This window comes from Symphalangus syndactylus, chromosome 14 (assembly GCF_028878055.3).
Source record: "Symphalangus syndactylus isolate Jambi chromosome 14, NHGRI_mSymSyn1-v2.1_pri, whole genome shotgun sequence".
Classification (NCBI taxonomy): Eukaryota; Metazoa; Chordata; class Mammalia; order Primates; family Hylobatidae; genus Symphalangus; species Symphalangus syndactylus.
In genome coordinates this window covers 93,864,819-93,884,321 of record NC_072436.2, presented here as the reverse complement: position 1 = coordinate 93,884,321, position 19,503 = coordinate 93,864,819, and the positions used below count along the sequence as shown (strand labels likewise).

Below are 19,503 nucleotides of genomic sequence, written 5' to 3'. Positions count from 1 at the left end.
TCCCTTGCCCTCTCCCCACCTTCCTTCTTTTTCTGGGCATTCATATGCTCTGAGCATCTGATGTTTATTTCCTTGGGGTCACCAAAACAGCCCCCACTGAGGGTCAAGGCTAGCCATGGTGAATTATTTTGGGGGGCCTAACCTATTTCTCTCCTGCCCTGTGGCTCACCTCTCTGAAGTCTAGGGGAGGGTCTCTGTAGGAAGCACACTCACCTGGAGAGGCCCTAAGAGACCTTAGGGGTGAGCCCAGGCTCTCTGTACCCTGCTCATCAGCACAGGGCCAGCCTGCGGTCAAGGCCCTCCCTGCAAAGGGGGTGTGGAAATAGCCCATGGAAAGTGGGCCCATCCCCCTGCCTGAGGTGGGAGAGCCTCAGCTTTGGCAGGAAGACTGGAACCAGCTCTGGGTGCAGGGTTAGACCAGGATGCCTCAAAAAAATAATAAAAGGGCCCCTTGCAAAGCTCCAAGGAACAGATGTTTTCCATTTGTAGCCTGCCGAGAGAAAGCACAGAGGAGAGGGGGTGGAGAGAGATGGAGGGAAGAGGAGGAAAACCGGAGACAGACAAGCAAGAGAAGAGGTCAGGGGGTAGGCAGGAGGATGATGAGAGCAGAGGGAAAATCAGAAAGGGGAAGACAGCGTGAAGGAATGGAGGGGCCCCTTGACGCTGAGGGTGCAGTAAGGCCCCATGTGCTGGATGATGACCTTGACAATGAAAATTCAAGGAAAATGTGGTGCCCTGGCCAGGGGATGCTGGGATGGGTGTGGGCACCACTGGGTCCTGGCAGCCAGGGCCAGGCTGGGAAGGATCAGGGCCATGGGTGGACGTGGCACCCCAGGGCTACTGCAGCTATCTGACCATGGTGGGCAAAGCATCGAGCAGGAGCTGAAGGCACCTGCTCAGAGACACTGAGACTAGCAAGGGGCGGTGCACTGTCACGCCAGACTTTTGGGCCTGTGTGCAGGTCAGAGGCCTACCCTGGAGGCTGGCCCTGCTGGGCACTGTCTGCCAGACCTCCGGAAGCCCTCAGGAGGCCTCCCTGCTCGGGCTCTGGTCTGTGTCTTCTGGTTTCCTGTCTAACTGGGGATGGAGCCCATCAGTGGAGCAGCCCTAACGGTTCTTCAGGATGTGTTCTCTGGTGTATGGCCAGCCCAGCAAGGCCCTGGCCTCTGGAAGACCCAGGGCCCCAAGGCAAGAGGGATTGGGATTGGGTGGGGTACCCTCTAAAATCTGTTGTTGTGAATACACTATGAGGGGTCCAGGGACAGCCTCTGGAGACAGGGCAGCAAGTTGTAAACAGCTTAATGAGCTGTGCCAGGGTCAAGTGGACCAGGGGAGTGGGGAGCTTGACTCCTGGGCCCTCAGCTAAACTGAGCTTCTGGTGATGGAAGAAGCAGCCACCCTGCAAAAGTCACACCCACACACCTCCTTCTGCCTCTCCTCTCTCATGACCCTGAGGGATTCTGCCACAGTGGAGCCCAGCCCACCTTCCTTGTCCTCTTAGTCCAAAGGCCTCTGCAGCCTTCAGGCTCCAGCTCCAATGCCACCTCCTTCAGGAAGACTTCCCTGACCACACCAGCAGCACCGACCTGGCCCCTCTTGAGTGCCCATAACACTCAGAGGTGGCACTTGTCATTCCACTGCCCTGGTCTCTGAAGTGGTTTAGTGGCTCAGCTGCTCCCACCCCTGCCCCCACTCTTTCTCCTCCTTGTGGGGAGACCAGGCACATAGTCAGTACTCAATAATTGTATGTTAAGCACTCAGTTATGAAGGCAGCCTGTTCAGACGCCCCAGCAGCAGCTCAACAGCAAAGCAGAGAGGGAGAGCTGAGGCTGAGATAGCCAAATCTCTGACCCCTCCCCCCACCAGCCATCTGCCCCTGGGTTCAAAGCCCCCATTTCCTGTGCTCTCTGCCTTGGGAATCTCCATTTCAGGCTGTCCCCAGGGACTAGAGCCCGCATTTCTCTCCCATATCCAGGAAGCCTGGCTTCTCTGTGTTTAATTCTCTGATCCTCCCAAGTTCTCATATCCACTAGAGAAAAAGAGTCCTCTCACTCAGAAAGCGTTGTATTTTAGGATGTGGCAGGCTACTCCGGTTGCACAATGAACCTTAGGCAATGCTCGTGCTAAGTACCCCAGTGCCTGTGTTGCAGTCAAGGTTTTAGTTAGGCCTTTTCTGCTGCCTATTGGGACAGGAGGAGGGAATGTCTGGGCCTGGTTTCTCCACCTCTTTCTGAGAGCTTCACTTGGGCATATCTGTTCTCTATCCCACCCCAGACATAATCTGAACTAGGGTAACCTCAGCTGTCAGCTTTTGCTAGGCAGAGTTCTTGGCAAAACCACAAGTCAGACTCTGCTGGCCCTTCTGCGTTCCCCATCTGTGTCTCGATCCTTCTGTGCCTTCAGCATAGGCTCAGCCCCAGGAGTGGGCAGCCAAGCCTGGGGGCTGCTTTGGACAAAGGCTGAGTGCCCAGTGAGGCCGAAGAGCCTCGTCTCCTAAAGTGCCTGCCATGGGGTATGCCTGTGCCACGTGGGTCTGAAATGTGTGTTTGTGTGGGCTGGCCTGGGTTGGAGAAACTGCCCCATTTCCTACTCCTCTGATTGCGGGACAGATCCTCTCCTGCCTGCTGGCCCAAAGGGGTGTGTGTCTGCTTTGGAGGGAGGCCACAGAACTGCTGGGGAGTCCAGCCCTGGCTTTGCCCTTTCTCAGTGAGGGAATGGGGTGGGGTCCTTACCTTCTAAGCCTGCTTTTTTTTTTTTTTTTGATATGGAGTCTCACTCTGTCACCCAGGCTGGAGCACAGTGGCGCGATCTCAGCTCACCACAGCCTCTGCCTCCCAGATTCAATCAACTCTCTGCCTCAGCCTCCCAAGTACCTGGGACCACAGGCACCCGCCACCATGCCCAGCTAATTTTTTTGTATTTTTACTAGAGACGGGGTTTCACCATCCTGGCCAGGCTGGTCTTGAACTCCTGACCTCGTGATCTACCCGCCTTGGCCTCCCAAAGTGCTGGGACTACAGGCGTGAGCCACGGCGCCCGGCCACCTGCATTTTTTAAGTATGGATTAGGATAGCACCTGCCTGCTTCCAAGACTTGCTGTCAGGATTAATGAGAAAGTGTTTCCCAAACCCTGGCCCATCAGCTCTCCATCAGCGCAGGGGTGGTTTCTGTAGCTGTTAACAACACTGCCTGGTTTGTGCCCTCCTTTGCCCCTGAGCTTCTTCTCCCTCATCCTCCCACCCCATCCTTGGCAGGGTCATTTGGTTCTCCCTGGCTCTGAGCACACGCCCACCTTCAGTCAGCCCCTGCCTGGGAGACCAAGGGGCCCCAAGAGAGTGCCCTGGTCTGCTTCCATCCCCTTCTCCCTGGACATGCAATGAACAAAGTGAAGGAACACTGAAAAAGAGGCTGGAGTCACCTGAGCAAGCTCTTAGCTCAGGGGACACCATGTCCCCACGCAAGGTTCTGAAGTCAGACGGCCCAGTGCAAACCCTGGCTTCATCACTTACTCCCAGTGTGGCCTTAGTCCCATGCCTTGACCCCTCTGCGCCCAGTTTTTGCCCCTCTAAAGTGGGGTAATAAAAGTACTTGTGCAGGGTGTGGTGGCTCATGCCTATAATCTCAGCACTTTGGAGACTGAGGTGGGAGGATCTCTTGAGCCCAGGAGTTCAAGACCAGCCTGGGCAACATGGCAAAACCCCATTTCTACAAAAAAATACAAAAATTAGCTGGGTGTGTTGGCACATGTCCGTAGTCCCAGCTACTCGGGAGACTGAGGTAGGAGGATTGCTTGAGCCCAAGAGGTCAAGGCTGCAGTGAGGCCAGGCACGGTGGCTCACACTTGTAATCCTAGCACTTTGGGAGGCTAAGGTGGGCAGATCACTTGAGGCCAGGAGTTTGAGACCAGCCTGAGCCCCTCTACCAAAAATACAAAAATTAGCCAGGCGTGGTGGTACGTGCCTGTAATCCCAGCTACTCAGGAGGCTGAGACAGGAAAATCACTTAAACCCAGGGGGCAGAGGTTACAGTGAGCTGAGATCGCGCCACTGCACTGCAGCCTGGACAACAGAGGGAAACTCTGTTTCTAAATAAATTAATGAATTAAAAAAAAAAAAAAAAAAAAGCTGCAGTGAGCCATGGTCACACCAGTGCACTCCAGCCTGGGTGACAAAGGAGACCCTGTCTCAAAAAAAAAAAAAAAAAAAAAGAAAGAAAAAAACACTTGTTCTACAGGATTTTTGTGAGCATTAACTGGGACGATCTTGGTGCCATTGACTGGCACTTAGCAAGGTGCCTGACACAGAGGAAGCACTCAGAAACCGTTACCTAGTGTTCCCACTACATCCCATAGTCAGTGTGTCCCATGCTGTGATTCGGTGGGATAGTGTTCGTCACCTAAGACTGGTTCCCCAGCTCTGAGTATGCAGGGAGAGGGGGTCAGGATGCCTCTGACTCCCCACCACTCACACCTCCCACTGCCCTTCTGCTTTTGCAGCTGAGCTGTTCATGGAGCAGCAGCACCTCAAGGAAGCAGGTTTCTGCATCCAGGAGGCGGCGGGCCTCTTCCCCACTTCTCACTCAGTACTCTATATGCGGGGCCGGCTGGCCGAGGTGAAGGGCAGCCTGGAGGAGGCCAAGCAGCTGTACAAGGAGGCGCTCACGGTGAACCCAGATGGCGTGCGCATCATGCATAGCCTGGTGAGTCAGAGCCCCCCGCACTCCCGCCACCTCCTCCCACAGCCTCAGGGCCCTTATCCCCCTTTGTCCCTCCTTGTCCCCATACTCCACTGCCTGCCTGTGCCTTGCTACTGCTGTTCCCTGGTGTCTGGGGGAGGGGGCTTCCCTCCTGCTCTGTTGGAAGAGACAGTTCTTGGGATACTTAGCCTTCTGTTGTAGACACAGGCCATTTCCCTTCAATCAGGGTCTGTTGATGACAAAATCTAGAAGGTTTGGTTGATACTCTTTGTGACTTCCTTTTGCTATAAGTTTCTGCAAAGGGATCTAGCCCCAAAAGGCTCTCATTGTTACCCATGAGACCCTTGACCTGAAGGCTAATCCAGACTCTAGGCGGTTACCAAAATGCTTTTCTTTCTGGGAGTCCCCAGACCCTCCCTGCCTCCTCCATTTCCGAGGAGTTCCACATCTCTTTGGTGGGATTCAGGGGGTTTTCTGGGGTGGGCTGTCGTGTCAGACCTGACTCAAGCACACACTGAGAGTGGTCCCTGGGATGCTAAGAGAATCCAGTAGCCCCTGGTCCTCATTCATGGGCTCAGGACTTGGGTATCCAGGGCACAGGGGCCTCCCTGTGGGAAGCTCAGAGGCTGGGGAGCAGGATGCTGATACTCTTGTCCTGGCCTTACCTCTACCTGGTGATGATGAGTAAATCAGCCACCTTCTCTGAACCTTAGTTTTAATTATCTGTCCGGTGGGTATCCTCTGGTCCAGGCAACATTTATTGAGCACCAGCTCTGGCAGGTGATATACTAGACCCTATAGATTATCATTTTTTCCTGCTTTCCTTTGCTGCTTCCGGAGAACAGGTATCCAGATAAATGTAGTGATCTGAAAGCTTGCAAGCCTGCGTCTGCACAAGTGATTTTTGAAGGATAATCTAGGAGCCCACAGTTAGTAACAATCTTTCCCTCTTAGGGTCTGGGTTCCACCTTGGATGTCCCCCTGTGAGAGCGTGTTAAGGAGAATAGCCATTAGGGTATCCCTGATGTCTTCTGGCATGTAGAGAGCACAGAGGCATCAGGAGAATGGCTCCAGGTGGCTGAAGAGTTGGCATTGCCAAAAGGGGGCTGATTTGTCCATGAGTAGAAGCTACAGGGAGTTAGATTTCAGCCATGTCAGGGAAAACGTTAACTCTTAGCATAGTCTAGGCACATACTCAGTAATCATCTGGTGAGAGTGTTGCCAAGAGAATGCAACGTCACATGGGGAGGAGCCAGACCAGGTCATCTTCACAAAGTCCTTTCCAACCTGACAGTCCTTGAAAAGGAAATACAACAGAAATTCCTAGCTCAGCTATTATTCCCGCTGCCTGATTTCTATAGATTTCTAACTTAGGTCTGTGTGAATGTTCAGCCTCAGATGAAGAAAGCCTGTGCAGCCACCATACACCCTTGTCCATGTTCCCTCCCACATGGCTGCATTGCCTTCCAGTCAGCTCAGCAAATGTTTGCTTCCTGCAAGAGGCTTCCTCCTTCCTCCCTCAATTTAGACATTAGCTTCTCTGATAAATGCCTCGCCAGAGGTCACATCCGGAAACTTGATTAGGGCAGTAGGAGGGAGAGTGTGGGCTATATCATTGGGCCTGCAGCCAGGCAGAGATGTCTGCCTTCCACTGTGTTCACGGATATGAGCCTGCAGGCTCAGCCCCGAAAACCCAACAAAATCCAATAACAAGTACAATTTTGAAGTAACTGTGCCATTTTTCATTTATGCTTATTATTGTTTGTAGCTATTTTCCTGAAATTGAAGCAGTTTCCAAGGGTAGGTTTCCATGGTAACTGAATAGCTGTCCAGAGTGGCTCCCTGCAGATGTTTCTGAAACGGTCCCTTTTTCCTTTCTGGGGTGCCTTGCTGATTTGATGAAATTAGAGCAAGTCAGAGCCAGGCCTGCCCTCTTTTAAAGTTGCAAGCAACCAGAGGGGCAGTTGGCTTCTGCGTGGGCAGCCCATCCCGTCTACAGGCTCTGTTCCTGCCAGCATCCCACACACGTGCATAAAGAATAGCAAATGTTCAGCCTGAGGAAGATTTGCTAAGCACTCGTTTTCTGAAGACATTTGAACACTTTAGTGAGTCGATCTCAAGTGTTCCCAGATCTCCAGATCTAAGTGTCTTCCCTGTGCTGGCCTGAGACTCAGGACATCTGGGATCTAATCCTGGCTCTGGCCCTGATCCAGTTGGGGGACTTAGGAAAAGACACACTTAACTTGCATGCTCCTGGTGTCCCCTTTTGTACATAATAATCCTCGTTGTTCTAATGAAATGAGGTGATGCATGTGAACGTATAAATATCTGCAGTGCAATCCCAGAGACGGCAAAGCACAGCGCGGAGGATCCCACCCCCCTTCAGTCCCTCACCAGTGTCAGACATTGCTAAGCAATCACAGCACCTTTTTCCCACTGAGCAAAGATGTGATCTTGGAATCTTTTTCAATGTGAAACAACATGATAGGAACTACTAGCTGTCATTCTAGGTCGGTTTCACATTTATGTAAGGGATTCATTGTAAAAATAGTAGAGGAAAGATGTCCATCAGTCATCTGAGCCTTTGTGAACTCTGGAGGTTGATACAGCCTTAGATAATTACCAAGAGAGCAACGTGGAAGGTATCCCTTCTGTGGAGTCAGGGCAGGCTCCCAGGGAGGACACTCTGGCCTTACCATGCCACTGTGACTTTATGAGGACATTGGCCTCTGATCAGTACAAGGGGAAGGAGAGCCTCCCCTCCCCTGAGGGCACAGCCACCCACAAGCCTGGGCTGGAGCGAGCCCTCTGAGGTCATGGGTGAGTCCCACTCCCTGAGGTCTGGAAAGTGGTTGGTGGAGATATTCTTAGTGTGCTGTGTGGGTGCTGGGTTTAACCCTCTAGTCCTTGGAGTGGGATTGGCAAGTGCCAAGAGGCTGAAGAAAGCCCACTGGGAGTTGAAGACTTTGCTCTTAGGGGCTGGGGACCCCATGTTTCTAAGAATATAAGCTTCGGCCAAGAGCAGATTCTCTACTCTCCCTGTCCCCGTCGGTGCCCTAGATGCAATAAGGGATGTTTCTGTGGTTCTAGCCCTGCTCTGGGTTCAGCTTAGGGTTTTCTACCCAGCCCAGACAGGAAGGAGATGCCACCTTGGCAGTTCTCTGCTGGGCAAGAGAACCGCGGAATTTGTCCCGAGTTTGTCCATCAGGCTCTGGTCCTGCTGGCTGCCATCTGTGCCAGGCTCAAGGATGGCCAGGGGCCTCCGGGAAACTGGCAAGTATAGAAAGAAAAAGAAGTGTGCTCTGTGCAGTGGAAATGCAATCACAGGAGCAGGTCCTGACAGTCTGCCAGTGTGGTCCCAGACTTCTCTCCAGTAGCTGGAAATCCCACTCAGCTGGGGGTATTCAGAACCAAATTCACTGGCAGAAAATTCTAGCCAAGAAGGGGAAGGCTGAACTTTGCCTGCCTGCCAGTGGGGAAATGTGAGGAGGATGGCAGAGGCCCTCCCAGGATGCGCAGGAGTCGCTGGTTGACACTGCTCTTCAGAGAGGGCTTCAAGGCTTGGCCAGGAAGGGACCCCCGGCAGCCTGCACTCCTCTTGGAGCTTATCTCTGCCCTGCCACCTCCCTGGATCCCCTCTGCACCAGGCACTTCCAAGGGCAGAAGAGGCACCTGAGGAAACCAGGGAGCCCCAACAGTGACTGGTGGAATGGTTGGGTCATTGAGAGCCCTGCCAGGAGGGGGTTCCTTTGAGGTCACCTGACCTTCGTGGTGGGAGGGTCATTGGTTGGTCATGAAGCTGAGATTAGAGCACCTCAGGGAATGTCTGGCTTGACTTGGTTTCCCAGTGTAGGGAAGGAAAAAACAATTTTCCCTCTACCTTTCTGAGTTCTTAGCTGGGACCTTGGTAACAGGAGACAGATTAACAAGGAAAAACAAACAGAACTTTATTAACATGTATAAAATGTACTCATCGGAGACTCTCAGGGAAAATGAGAAAAGCTTAAAGAAGTAGCTTAGAGGCCCAGTGCAGTGGCTCACGCCTATAATCCCAGCACTTTGGGAGGCCAAGGAGGGCGGATCACGAGGTCAGGAGATCGAGACCATCCTGGCTAACACAGTGAAATCCTGTCTCTACTTAAAATACAAAAAATTAGCGGGGCGTGGTGGCAGGCGCCTGTAGTCCCAGCTACTCGGGAAGCTGAGGCAGGAGAATGGCGTGAACCTGGGAGGCGGAGCTTGCAGTGAGCCAAGATTGCGCCACTGCACTCCAGCCTGGGTGACAGAGCGAGACTCCGTCTCAAAAAAATAAAAAAAAGTAGCTTAGAACTCTGGCTTACATAGCACTTTCAACCAAGAGCATACAATTTAAAAGAAGCAATGAGACAGAAAAAGGACTTGGAGTCTCTGGGGATGGCAAATTGTGGGAAGACAAATCAATGGGAAACTAATGGTGGATAAAGGCCAGTTAGCAATGCTTGTTATGTAGATTCCTTTGTGCCATCTCCAGGCTGATAAGGTTCTAACATTGTCTTCTGTGATCAACCTTTGTCCTTCCTGGTGGGGAGGGGAGGAGGGACACCCTTATAAATTTATATCCTGCTTTTAGGCAAATAGGGGGAGGGCAGAGAGCTTTTCTTGTCTCTGCTTCTTCTCAGTTGCCTTCAGCTCAAAACAATCCTTATGCCCAAGTGACATATTTTGGGGTGGCATGTTCTGCTATCCTTCAGCAGCCTCTGAAGAAGGTCCTAGCCCTGGCCACAGAGCCACCCACTCTCCCTGCCCTCAGCTTGGCTAAGGAGAGCGTGGACACTTTGGTGCAGCTTGTCTGCACTGCAAGAGACAACTCGACACCCTCAAGCATGAGTGGGCAAGCGAGGTATCTGGGTGGCACTCTGCCCTCTTCTCCCAGGGGCAGACTGGAGAGGAGGAGTTTCCTGGTCCCTCCCCTGCTCCAGCCCCTCCCCTCCTCATGCTTTCTTCTTGATGAGGGAGCTCCAGGCTCTCCAGAACCTCTGCCTGTCAGGCACCCCAGCAGTAGTGGTGAGATGGCTCTGCATGAGCTTTGGCTAATTTGGTAATTGCTGGGATGCAGTTTCTGAAGCATTCCTGGCATGTGACCCAGCATTTTCTCTCTCCAAATGCCCCTGGAAAGACAGGAAGACAGCGTTGTTATCTGCAGTCCTCTTGATGACAGAGTGATGATAAATGATTTCCCTTTATTGGTTCCCTCTTGCTGCCAGTGTGGAGCAGGCCGCCTCATTCTTTAAGTGGGTTTGCCAGATCAAGAGCGTGGGTATGGCCTCCGAGCCTCTCACCCCTCACCCCAGGCTGTGGCATAAGGGGGCACATCTTAAGTCCCCAGAAGCTCCCTACCACCACCCCTGGTACCGCCCAAGGAGGGACCTGAGTCACTGAGGGCCAGAGCTCTGCCCATCCAAGCCCTGAGGCTCTGGGCTGGGCCTTTTTAGGTGCTCTGGGACTCCAACAAGAAGGCTCTGGTCTCTAAGGCCAAAAGGATGAACTCTAGCCGCACAGAGCTTCACCCATCACCCCCTCCCCCTGCTGGCTGGCCCCCTCCCCCATCATGGAGGGTTGGACCAGATACGAGAGGTGACAAACCTAAGACAACCAGCCCTGCGTTATGGGGGCACTTGAGGGTTTTCTTCACTGGGTGTCTCAGTCCATTTTGTGTTGCTGTAACAGAATATCTGAGATGAGTAATTTATTATTTTGTTTTTATTTTTTGTAGAGACAAGGTCTCACTGTGTTGCAAAGGTTAGTCTTGAACTCCTGGGCTCAAGGAATCCTCCTGCCTCAGCCTCCAAAAGTGCTGGGATCATAGGCATGAGCCACCATGCGTGGCCTTTTTAAAATATTTTTTATAGTAATTTACAATAAGCAGAAACTTATTTGGCTCACACTTCTGGAGGCTGAGAAGTCAAAGATCGAGGGGCCACATCTGGCGAGGGCCTTCTTGCTGCCTCATCCCATGGCGGAAGGTGGAGGGGCAAGAGAATGTGAGAGAAGGGGAAGCCGAACTCATCCTTTTATCAGGAAACCACTCCCGAGATAACAGCATCAATCCATTCAGGAGGGCAAAACCCGCCTGACCTCATCACCTCTTAAAGGTCTCACACTTCAATTCTGCTGATTGAGGCTTAAGTTTCTAACACATGAATTTTGGGGGACACATTCAAACCATAGCACTGGGTCAGTTTTTTCTCCTATCAAATTGGGATGATAATTTAGACTCTTGTGACTCCAAGGAGCAGTTTTAGGGCTCAGGTGAACTGAAAGCTGTGAAAAGATAAGTCAACATTGGGCATTTTTATCGCTATATTCACATAGATGACTTGGTGGCATGTGGCCTGAGCCCCACCTTGGACCAGGCTGGTTTCTGTTGGACCATTCTTAGTGTGGGATGATGGTCTTTGGCCCACATTTCCTTGTGATGCCAGCAGGGTGCTGAGAAGACAGGGAGGGAGTGCCTGGCAGAGACAGGGACCTCTAAGCTGCCTTTGAGGTTTTCTAGGGTTGGTTGGCTGGGATGGTTTTTAAAATGAGTATCAGAGCTGGCTCTGGAGGAGGCACCTGCAGGTTGGAGCAGGGCCTTCAAGTTCATCTGACCTGGACCTGAGTCCCACTTTGCCTTCACTCACTGGCCAAGTTCCATAACCTCTCAGAACTTCAGTGTTCTCATCTGTAAAATGAGGCTTGCTATACCAAGCACCTAGGGCTGTTGTTAGAATTAGGTTAAATAATTCCATAAGTTAATGGTCCAGTCACTGGGGTTATTTTTATGTTTTTCACTTTGAAGCATAGCTGCCAGGCCATGTTCAGATGCTCTTGGTTCTTGGTGGGGAGTGGAAACCTGGTGCCAAGCCCCAGAGACTTCATTGCAGTAAAGCCACTCCGTCCTCACTGAGTCCACAGGGGAATCTGGCCAAGGCCACAGACCCTAGCTGCCTTGTGGACAGGACAAGAGTGCACACAGTGCAAGGCCCGGCTGACCTTAGCTATGGGGAGGGCAGCCTGCTTTGCAGGGGAGAATGAGTTGAGGGACGAGGAAGATATCTTGGGTAATCTGCGCCTGTTGGGGCAGAGGGTCTGCGGTGGCAGGCTCCGGGGAGGCCCTGGCCTACCGTCATGCCGGTTCAGCATCTGGTTCAGCATCTGTTTTCTGACATGAAGGAGGAAGGATGGCCCGAGCAGCTGAGGAATGACACTCAGTGCCTGGCATTTTGGAGATGCCCTGACACTGGGCGGGGCTCGGTGCACTAACAGCAGGGTCCCGGGTTTCTGGGGCCAGTGGCCTCTGCTGCTTATGCCCCGTGTCTCAGGGTCCAGGACGCATCCCCAGCTCTAGGCTTCTTTCTCTATGTTCATTTCCGGAGCTGTGGCAGGTGGCTTAGAGGGGTGTAGGCCATGAGAGGACATGGAATCTTGCTTCTGCTTGGCAGGAAAGTTCAACAGGAACGTCTTGGCTGTGTGACCTCTAATGAAGTGATTTTATTGTGAGCTTTCTCTTCACCCCTCGCCAGTGCTGCCTGAGGTCACACTCTCTGATGGGAAAGTAGAGGAGACGAAAGTAGAGGGTTCTGCAGGCCCATGGTGTGGGGGGTACGAGGGTGTGTCCCCCAGCACCTGCTCAGCGGGGATCAGAGGCCCCTCCATACCCACCTTATCCCTGGGCTGGCACAGCCCCACACACACATACCCTGAGCCCTGGCTCAGGACTCTGGGAAAACCTTAAGCTGATGTAGGCTCCTGAAGTCCATCACCAACCCTGATGAGGAACCCTGTCATAGATTCAGATCAAAATGATACTTGAGCACTGTTGGCTTAATTAAGCTCCAGAATCAATTTTTTCAAAAAAAAAAAAAGACTCACCCTACATGGAGAGAGAAGGTGATGCGGCCCTTTCTCACTGTCCAGCAGCCCCCTCCCCAAACTGGCCTTCACTGTGCCTTTGGCTGTACCTCCTGCCCAGAGAGGGGAGCTTCTGTGACTGGGCCCCCTTCTCACTCCCCATCACGGGGATTCACTTCTAGAACCCGGGATCCAGAGGCCTAGCCACAGCCTCTTGACTGACCTGGAGGGCTGGGCCAGGCAGTGCTCCAGGATGTGCAGAGGCCCTTACAGACCTAGAATCTGATACCAGCCCAGGAAGGGGAGGAGAAAAGGCCCAGCCGCTGCCCAGAGGAGACGGCTGCCAAGGAAGTCAATTTCTTGGTGGCTTGTCAGGCTCCAGAGTCCCCCAGGATGTGACCCATCTGGCCCCTGGCCGCTGGTCCCTGCCCCTCTGAAAACAGATAACGCTTAGCCCCAGCTGAAGAGGCCTACTTGTGTTCTTTAACATCTCACTTGTAAAGGACCCCAAAAGAGAAAGGGACAGGTACCCACTACCCAAGGAGACCCCCACCTAGGTTGGGCTCCATGTGAGTCTGGGCTCTTCTCAGCAGGAGCCTCTTCCTTTGAGGCCCAGGGGGCTCTGGGGTGAACACATCCCACCCCAGCACTGGGTGGGGCTGGAAGGGTTTGCTCCCCTCCCCACATCAGGGAAGTGGGACCCTGTGGCTTTGGAGCTGCCCTGGCTTCAGGAGGGCTGTGGTGATGGGAGTGGGAGGTTCTCAGCCTGGAGAGGTGCCTCCCTCCCTCCCATTCCAGGTCTGGTTGGACAGGTTAAGGCTGACACACCTGAGAGAATCTGGAATGCCAGAGAGCCTGGAGCTGGGCTGGAATGCTGGCCTCCCTGGAAGGGTGTGTCCATGTTTCAGGGTGGCATTAGGGAGGGCCCTTTCTGTAGAGCAGGCTCCTCCCAGCAGCCCTGGTGTCCCCAAACGCAGGCTCCAGGGACCAGAAGGCTCCTGCAGCTTCCAGCTGATTCCTGGCTTCCCAGCTGGAAAGGCTGTTACAGAATCCCAGGAATGTGCCTTGAGCTCAGAAAGAAAATTCCCAAAATAACTTCTATAAATACTTGAGGGCAGGGGTGGGGAGGGAGGGCTCAGCCTGGCCCACAGCTGGCCCAGCACCAAGGCTGCTTCCCAGGGCAGGCCCCCCTCAAAGGAAGAAGAGGCATGCGCACCCCTAGACCTTTGTGCTGCTCTGCCCTTGGAGGGCATCATCAGGCACTGAACTTATGGGCTGGGATGGTGTACAGTGGAATTCTGAAAAGGCAAGGCCCTTTTCCCCTCCTCCCCTCCCAGGCCACAGCCCCTGGCCACACACTGTGCCTCTGCAGAGGACCTGGGTCTCACAGGGAGGCTCCCCACTGAGTGTGAGTCCAGACCCCAGCAAGACCCTAGGCCCCTTAGGTTCTGCGCCTGCGTGGCCATAAGAGGCAGGGCTCGCCAAGCTCCACGTGGGCAGCATCCCTGGTCGGAGGTCCACATCTGTAAGTGCGTGGGTGCCTCTGGGTTCCCTGGCTCTGTGTTTGGGCTACATCCTGAGCTCTGAGCCCTGTTGAGCTGCTGTCCTTTGGGGAATGACGAAGCAGGCAGGAGGCTGGGGCTCTGTCCCTCTCAGCCTGGGGAGGGGCAGGACAGGGATCACATCCATGAGCCCCACAGTAACTAAGCATGACCTTGAGGCGGTTGTGTGGTCAGGAGGAACTCCGTCCTCAGGGAAGGCTTCCTGGGAGAGCAGAGTCTCAAGCAGTTGAGATGTGGCCACACATCCCCACTCCCTGAGATCCAGGAAGGGAGAGAAGAAGGAGGGTCCTGAGGTGGGAATTTCTGGGGACTTCCCCCAGAGCCCTGCACCTCCCTGGAACCATGTCTGTGGCTATAAGCAGCCCAAAGCGCCCCCTTGGAGGTACGATGTCTGATCACCATAAACAACTTGGGCATCACTTTCGAATCCCTGTGGGCTGGCAGCACAGCTATGGCATCTCCCAAGGGATGGTCAAAAACTGGGAGCCTCTCAGCAGATCTGGTCTCTCTCAGCATGGGGCACGCCCTCACCAGGATGAGAGATGGGGGAATTCACTTGGGACATTTGGATGAAATGGAGATGTCAGTTCTTGTTCCCACCATCTCCCAGGAGGCCTGTTCTCTGGGAGGGTCGGGGTGCCAGGAGGATTGCCTGCAGGTCCTAGGTGCAGCGCTGGGCTCAGGGCAGAGTAGGTGAGACCTCGCATCTTCCTGGGGCTGTGTCTTGCCCAGTTGTCAGGCAGCAAACAGCGCTGAATTGCTACCAAACATGAACTCAGCTGGTGTCAGGGGCAGATGGCAGAAGATCCTGTTACAGGCCCTGGGCCTCTGGGCCCCAGCCTGACCCCAGCCTGGTGTCTCCTTTCAGGTTCTAAGGTCAACACCCCAGGGTGGGGGGACATGAGCCAACCCACCCTAGCCTACAGTCCTCCCCCACAGAGAGCCATGCCCTCTCCCAGCTTCTAGAGAGATCAGCCACTCCACGCGCTTCCCACCTGGAAGGACCCTCTGCTCATCTCGAAGGCGCTGGTTTGCTGTCTGCCCCCGCGGTGATTTTTCAAGTTGATCATTGCAGAATCCTCACAAGAGCCCTGAGAGGAAGGACTGTTTCATTGCTTTGGTTTACAGATGAGGAAACCACAGCTCAGAGAAAGTTGGCCATTTGTCCATGGTCACAGCACTTGTCAGTGGCAGAGCGGGGATTCCAACCTGGCCAGGGCTTCCGGCCACCAAGCCCTGGCCTTTTTTCTCTCTACAGACACACAGAGGAAGTTACTGCAAACCTCCCAAACTGAGAATAAAATACACACACACCAGCCTGCAGACACATCTGGCCCCTTCCCAAACACCCACATACTTCTTGATATCAGGGGTTTTCAAACTTGTTTTTAGCAGTTGAGCCTTTTCAAACAAAACCCCATGTGCAAGCTCAATATAGAAAACTTAACGTGTGGAAGCCACTCTGGCCCTGCCCCTCTCTGGGAGGCCTTGCCAGCCTTTCCCTTCCGTCCTGTGTTGCTCCCTCCTGGGCAGAACTAACAGGGCTCAAACCCTTCATTTTTGGTGCTTAATTTTGTGTCTGGCGGCCCGTCGGCTGGCCTTCCTTCCCTTTTCCCTGTGGGCCCTGTTCCATTGTGAGCTGCTGGGGTCTGGCCCTTGGGTCTGGTGTGGGCAGAACAGCTAGGCCTGCTGCCCTGCTGGCCAGCCTGGCCACTACCCTTGGTCCCAGGCAGCCCTGAGTCAGCACCGCTCCCATCTGGCGAGAGCGGAAGACCCTGCCTGAGGCTCCACCCCGGCCCGCAGCCACCCTGTCCTCCCCTGGCCTCTGCACGCCTCATCCGTGTGTGCGGTTCCTTGGTACGGCTTTGCCCAGGGCTGACAGAGGCGCTGTGAGGACAGCCTCTTCCTCCCCCGCCCCCTGGCCGCAAGATCTCCAGCCAGCGCCTCTGGAGAGGGAGAGGCTTTTCCTACGGCTTCCTGAGCGCCATCTTTCACTCCCGCCGAACTGGTTATGTTCCAAGCTCTCTGAGGACTTGATGAAACCAGGCATGCGCATCTTCCCCAGCGCGTCTCCATAGCAACAGAGGGCCTAACTCTGGGGAGCTCGCTGAGGAGGAAAATGTTCCAGCTAAAAATGTACATGGCCGTCAGTGGGCGGGCACTGAAGAGGGGGCTCCAGGCACATAGAAGGCAGCTCCCCACCCCCACTGCAGCCCCCGCCTGTCCAGGAAGTCAGTGGTGGGCTTTACCTCCCGTCTTGGAACAAGAGAAGGGCCCCCCGTGCTGTCATCTCATGCCACCCTCAGGGCTGAAACAGGGATCAATGGGACGGCGTGAAGCAACCTTTGTGGGACCTGAGGCTGAAAGGGGGCCCTGCCCCTCTCCCTCCGCTCACTACGCTGTCCACCCTACGCAGTTCCCAGCGTGGGTAGAAGAGGATGTAGAGGGGACAAGGTGCCAGTTTCACTTCCCAGCCTCTTCTTATGACAATTCCTGTTAGTTCCTCTATCTCTTTGGTAACAGGGTTGTTTGAGCCAAACAGCAGGGCCAAGCTTCCCTGCGCCTGACCCAGACCCCCCAGGCCTTCCATCTTTCAGCCAATCCAGCCTGTTCACCCAGCTCCCCTTTCACCCAGCACCCCATCCCCTGCCATCTGACTCTCCTCCCATGACCCGCTCCTGAGGAGCCACCGCACACATGCTTGAGCTTTTTCTCCCTGGTGGCAGTGGCGAAGCCCCGCAATGCGTCGTCCTCAGTCTTTCTGCATCCGTGGGGTGAAGGGCAGCAGGAAGGACTGAGAAGCATGGTCCCACTGAGTGAGAACACACTCCTGCCAGACACTTTTCAGAGCTTTACACCTCCTGACTCCTTTCAACCTCACCCCTGCTCTCGAGAGAGAGGCTGTGATTTTCCCATTTACAGATGAGGAAACTGAAGGCCAGAGAGCTGGGATTTGCCCAGGATCCCCCAAACAGTGTGACACAGCCAGGTCTGAAAGCCAATTCCTCGGGACCGGCAGGAACAAAGCTCCTGCAGTGGGTTTCCCAGGAGGCTGGGGTTAAAGCAGGGCTTGGGCAGGGCCAGGTAGGATTTGCATGGGGAAAGGCACAGTCACTGGACAGTGCCCAAGCCAGAGACGCGGGGATCCTCTCGAGCTGACGGCTGCTGCCACCCGTGCACCTGTGCTTGGCCCAGTTGCCAAGATGCCTGTGCCATGGGACACTCCTACTCACCCTGCCTTGTGCTTGGTCCACAGGGTCTGATGCTGAGTCGGCTGGGCCACAAGAGCTTGGCCCAGAAGGTGCTTCGTGATGCCGTGGAGAGGCAGAGTACGTGCCACGAGGCGTGGCAGGGCCTGGGCGAGGTGCTGCAGGCCCAGGGCCAGAACGAGGCCGCCGTTGACTGCTTCCTCACCGCCCTTGAGCTGGAGGCCAGCAGCCCTGTGCTGCCCTTCTCCATCATCCCCAGAGAGCTCTGACGACGATGCAGCCGCAGGGAGGGAGGAGCCAGCCAGAGGGAGAGGCAGCAGGGAGCGTGGGTCAGGGTGAGGCAACGGTGGCATCAGGTGCGGGGCGTCAGGGAAATACATCTTTAGTGAACGGCTCCGCAGCTGCAGCCCTTGTTCTCCTTGCTGGGCCAAGAGGGTCTTCCTGGATTTCTTTGTTGGTGCCTTGGGAAACAGTCTGACTTGAATCCGAAGTGCCTTTGCAGAGTTTTGTGGTGACCAGACTTGCTCCCCAAGAGCTGGGCAGGCGGGAGCCTCACAGCTGTCCTTCACCCTCACCCATGTCTCTGGCTTGGGGTCTGGAGGTCTCACTGCCCACTCTCAGCACAGCACAGACTTCTGGATCTCTCTCAGGTCTTGCCCAGGGCAGTCACAACGTGAAGAAACTGCGGGCAAATGGGAAGACGATGGGATTTCTGGGTTCCCTTCTCAGACATGGAGTTACTAGATGATGCCTGCGTTGCCCCTCCTTGCCCCCTGAGGCCAGCTGGGCCCCACCTTGCTCTTTCCCCCTGCTACCAAGTGCCTTTGGGGCCTCTGGGGTCTGACTAGGGGTACTGAGCACTGGCCCTAACGCTTCCATTTCCACCCACCCCATCTCCCTGGAAATGTGCTCCAGCCCAAGCAGCCTCCGTAGGCTTTAGATCCTGTGGTTGCTAGATCCAGTCCTTTCTAATACCCTGAGTCAACACATTACTCCTGCAGGTCTTAGGCTACAATGCAGGTCCCTTGAGGGCCACCAACATGGAGGTAGGCAGTTTCTAGGACTGTCCCCAGTACATCTCACCACCCACAGCCCTTTTTTTGCCTTGATTCGAGCCTCACCCTGGCCTTTTGGGTTTCCCTGCCTGAGAGAGACCTGAGGAGGGGACAGAGCCCAGCCCCTCTCCTGTGGCTGAGCAGGCCTCTGTGTCCATGACACCTGTCTTCTGGGCCTGGGGGCTGTGGGTGTATGTCCTCCCTACTGGCTCCCCCGGCCCCTGCTGCATGATGCTCTTGGAACTCTTCCCCAAGGAGTCAGTCCCCCAGGCCTATTAGGGAATCCTTTTGTATCTGCACTTTGGGTTTTAGTTTCAAAGCTCCATCGGTACAGCTTGCATTTCAGGATGTGTGGAAAGCTCGGGTGGGGGCTGCCCTGGTTCGTCATAGCTCCACCTTCCTCGGAAGGAGGGGCTGTTGGAGACCCCCCATCCACGGCACACTAGCTCAGCACTGCATGTCCCGAGATGATTCCCAAGATAGCTGATGCCTCCTGGCTTTCCTGCGCCAGGCCAAGGGGTACCCCAGAGGACACTGGATCCTTTGCCTCTTCTTAGTTGAAGGAATGTATGTGTGTATATAAATATAGTTTTTTATCTATATATATATATATATATATAATAGAGATCTATTTTTTTCTGGAATTCTGTTAGAAAAGTAAAGAAAAAGCAAATGCTGTTGGTTTATCTCAGGGTGCCCAAAGAGGTTATAGTCAATTTTTGGTACTAGGAAAGGCACCCAATGCATTTCCTGACTTTTAAGCATTTCCTTGTTGGAAGCAGCAGAGGGCCAGGCCAAGTTGCTGACAGTGACTTTGCAGGTTGAATAAAGAGACCCTTGGAGGGGAAGCAGGCTTGTCTGAAGCAGCATGTTTATTCATCGGGCATGTAGCTCCCGCACCAGCCTTGAGCCAGGCCCTGGAGAGGAGGGGCTGTTGCAAGAGGAGGGAGGCCAGAGAAGTCATCGAAGCCAAGACCTGGGCCCAGCTGGGGAGGGATGTGGGGAAGGAAGGATGGGAGGGAGGACCCTCTGGGAAAATGTGGATTTGAGCTGATGAGAGTGTTGCTAAGGCTGGGCTAAAGCCTGGAGGGGGTAGGAGGAGGCAAGAGG

General features: G+C 54.3%; 1 protein-coding gene across 1 annotated transcript in view; it reads left to right on the top strand.

Annotated features, from left to right (window-relative positions):
- The window catches only part of TTC7A (tetratricopeptide repeat domain 7A), a 135,611-nt gene extending 116,366 nt beyond the window's left edge, over positions 1-19,245 (top strand). The window contains 2 exon segments of the mRNA XM_063618049.1: positions 4,496-4,698; positions 17,386-19,245. Of these exon segments, the coding sequence (XP_063474119.1) occupies positions 4,496-4,698; positions 17,386-17,607 (425 nt within the window). The 3' untranslated portion in view covers positions 17,608-19,245.
- Positions 19,246-19,503: the final 258 nt, after the last annotated feature.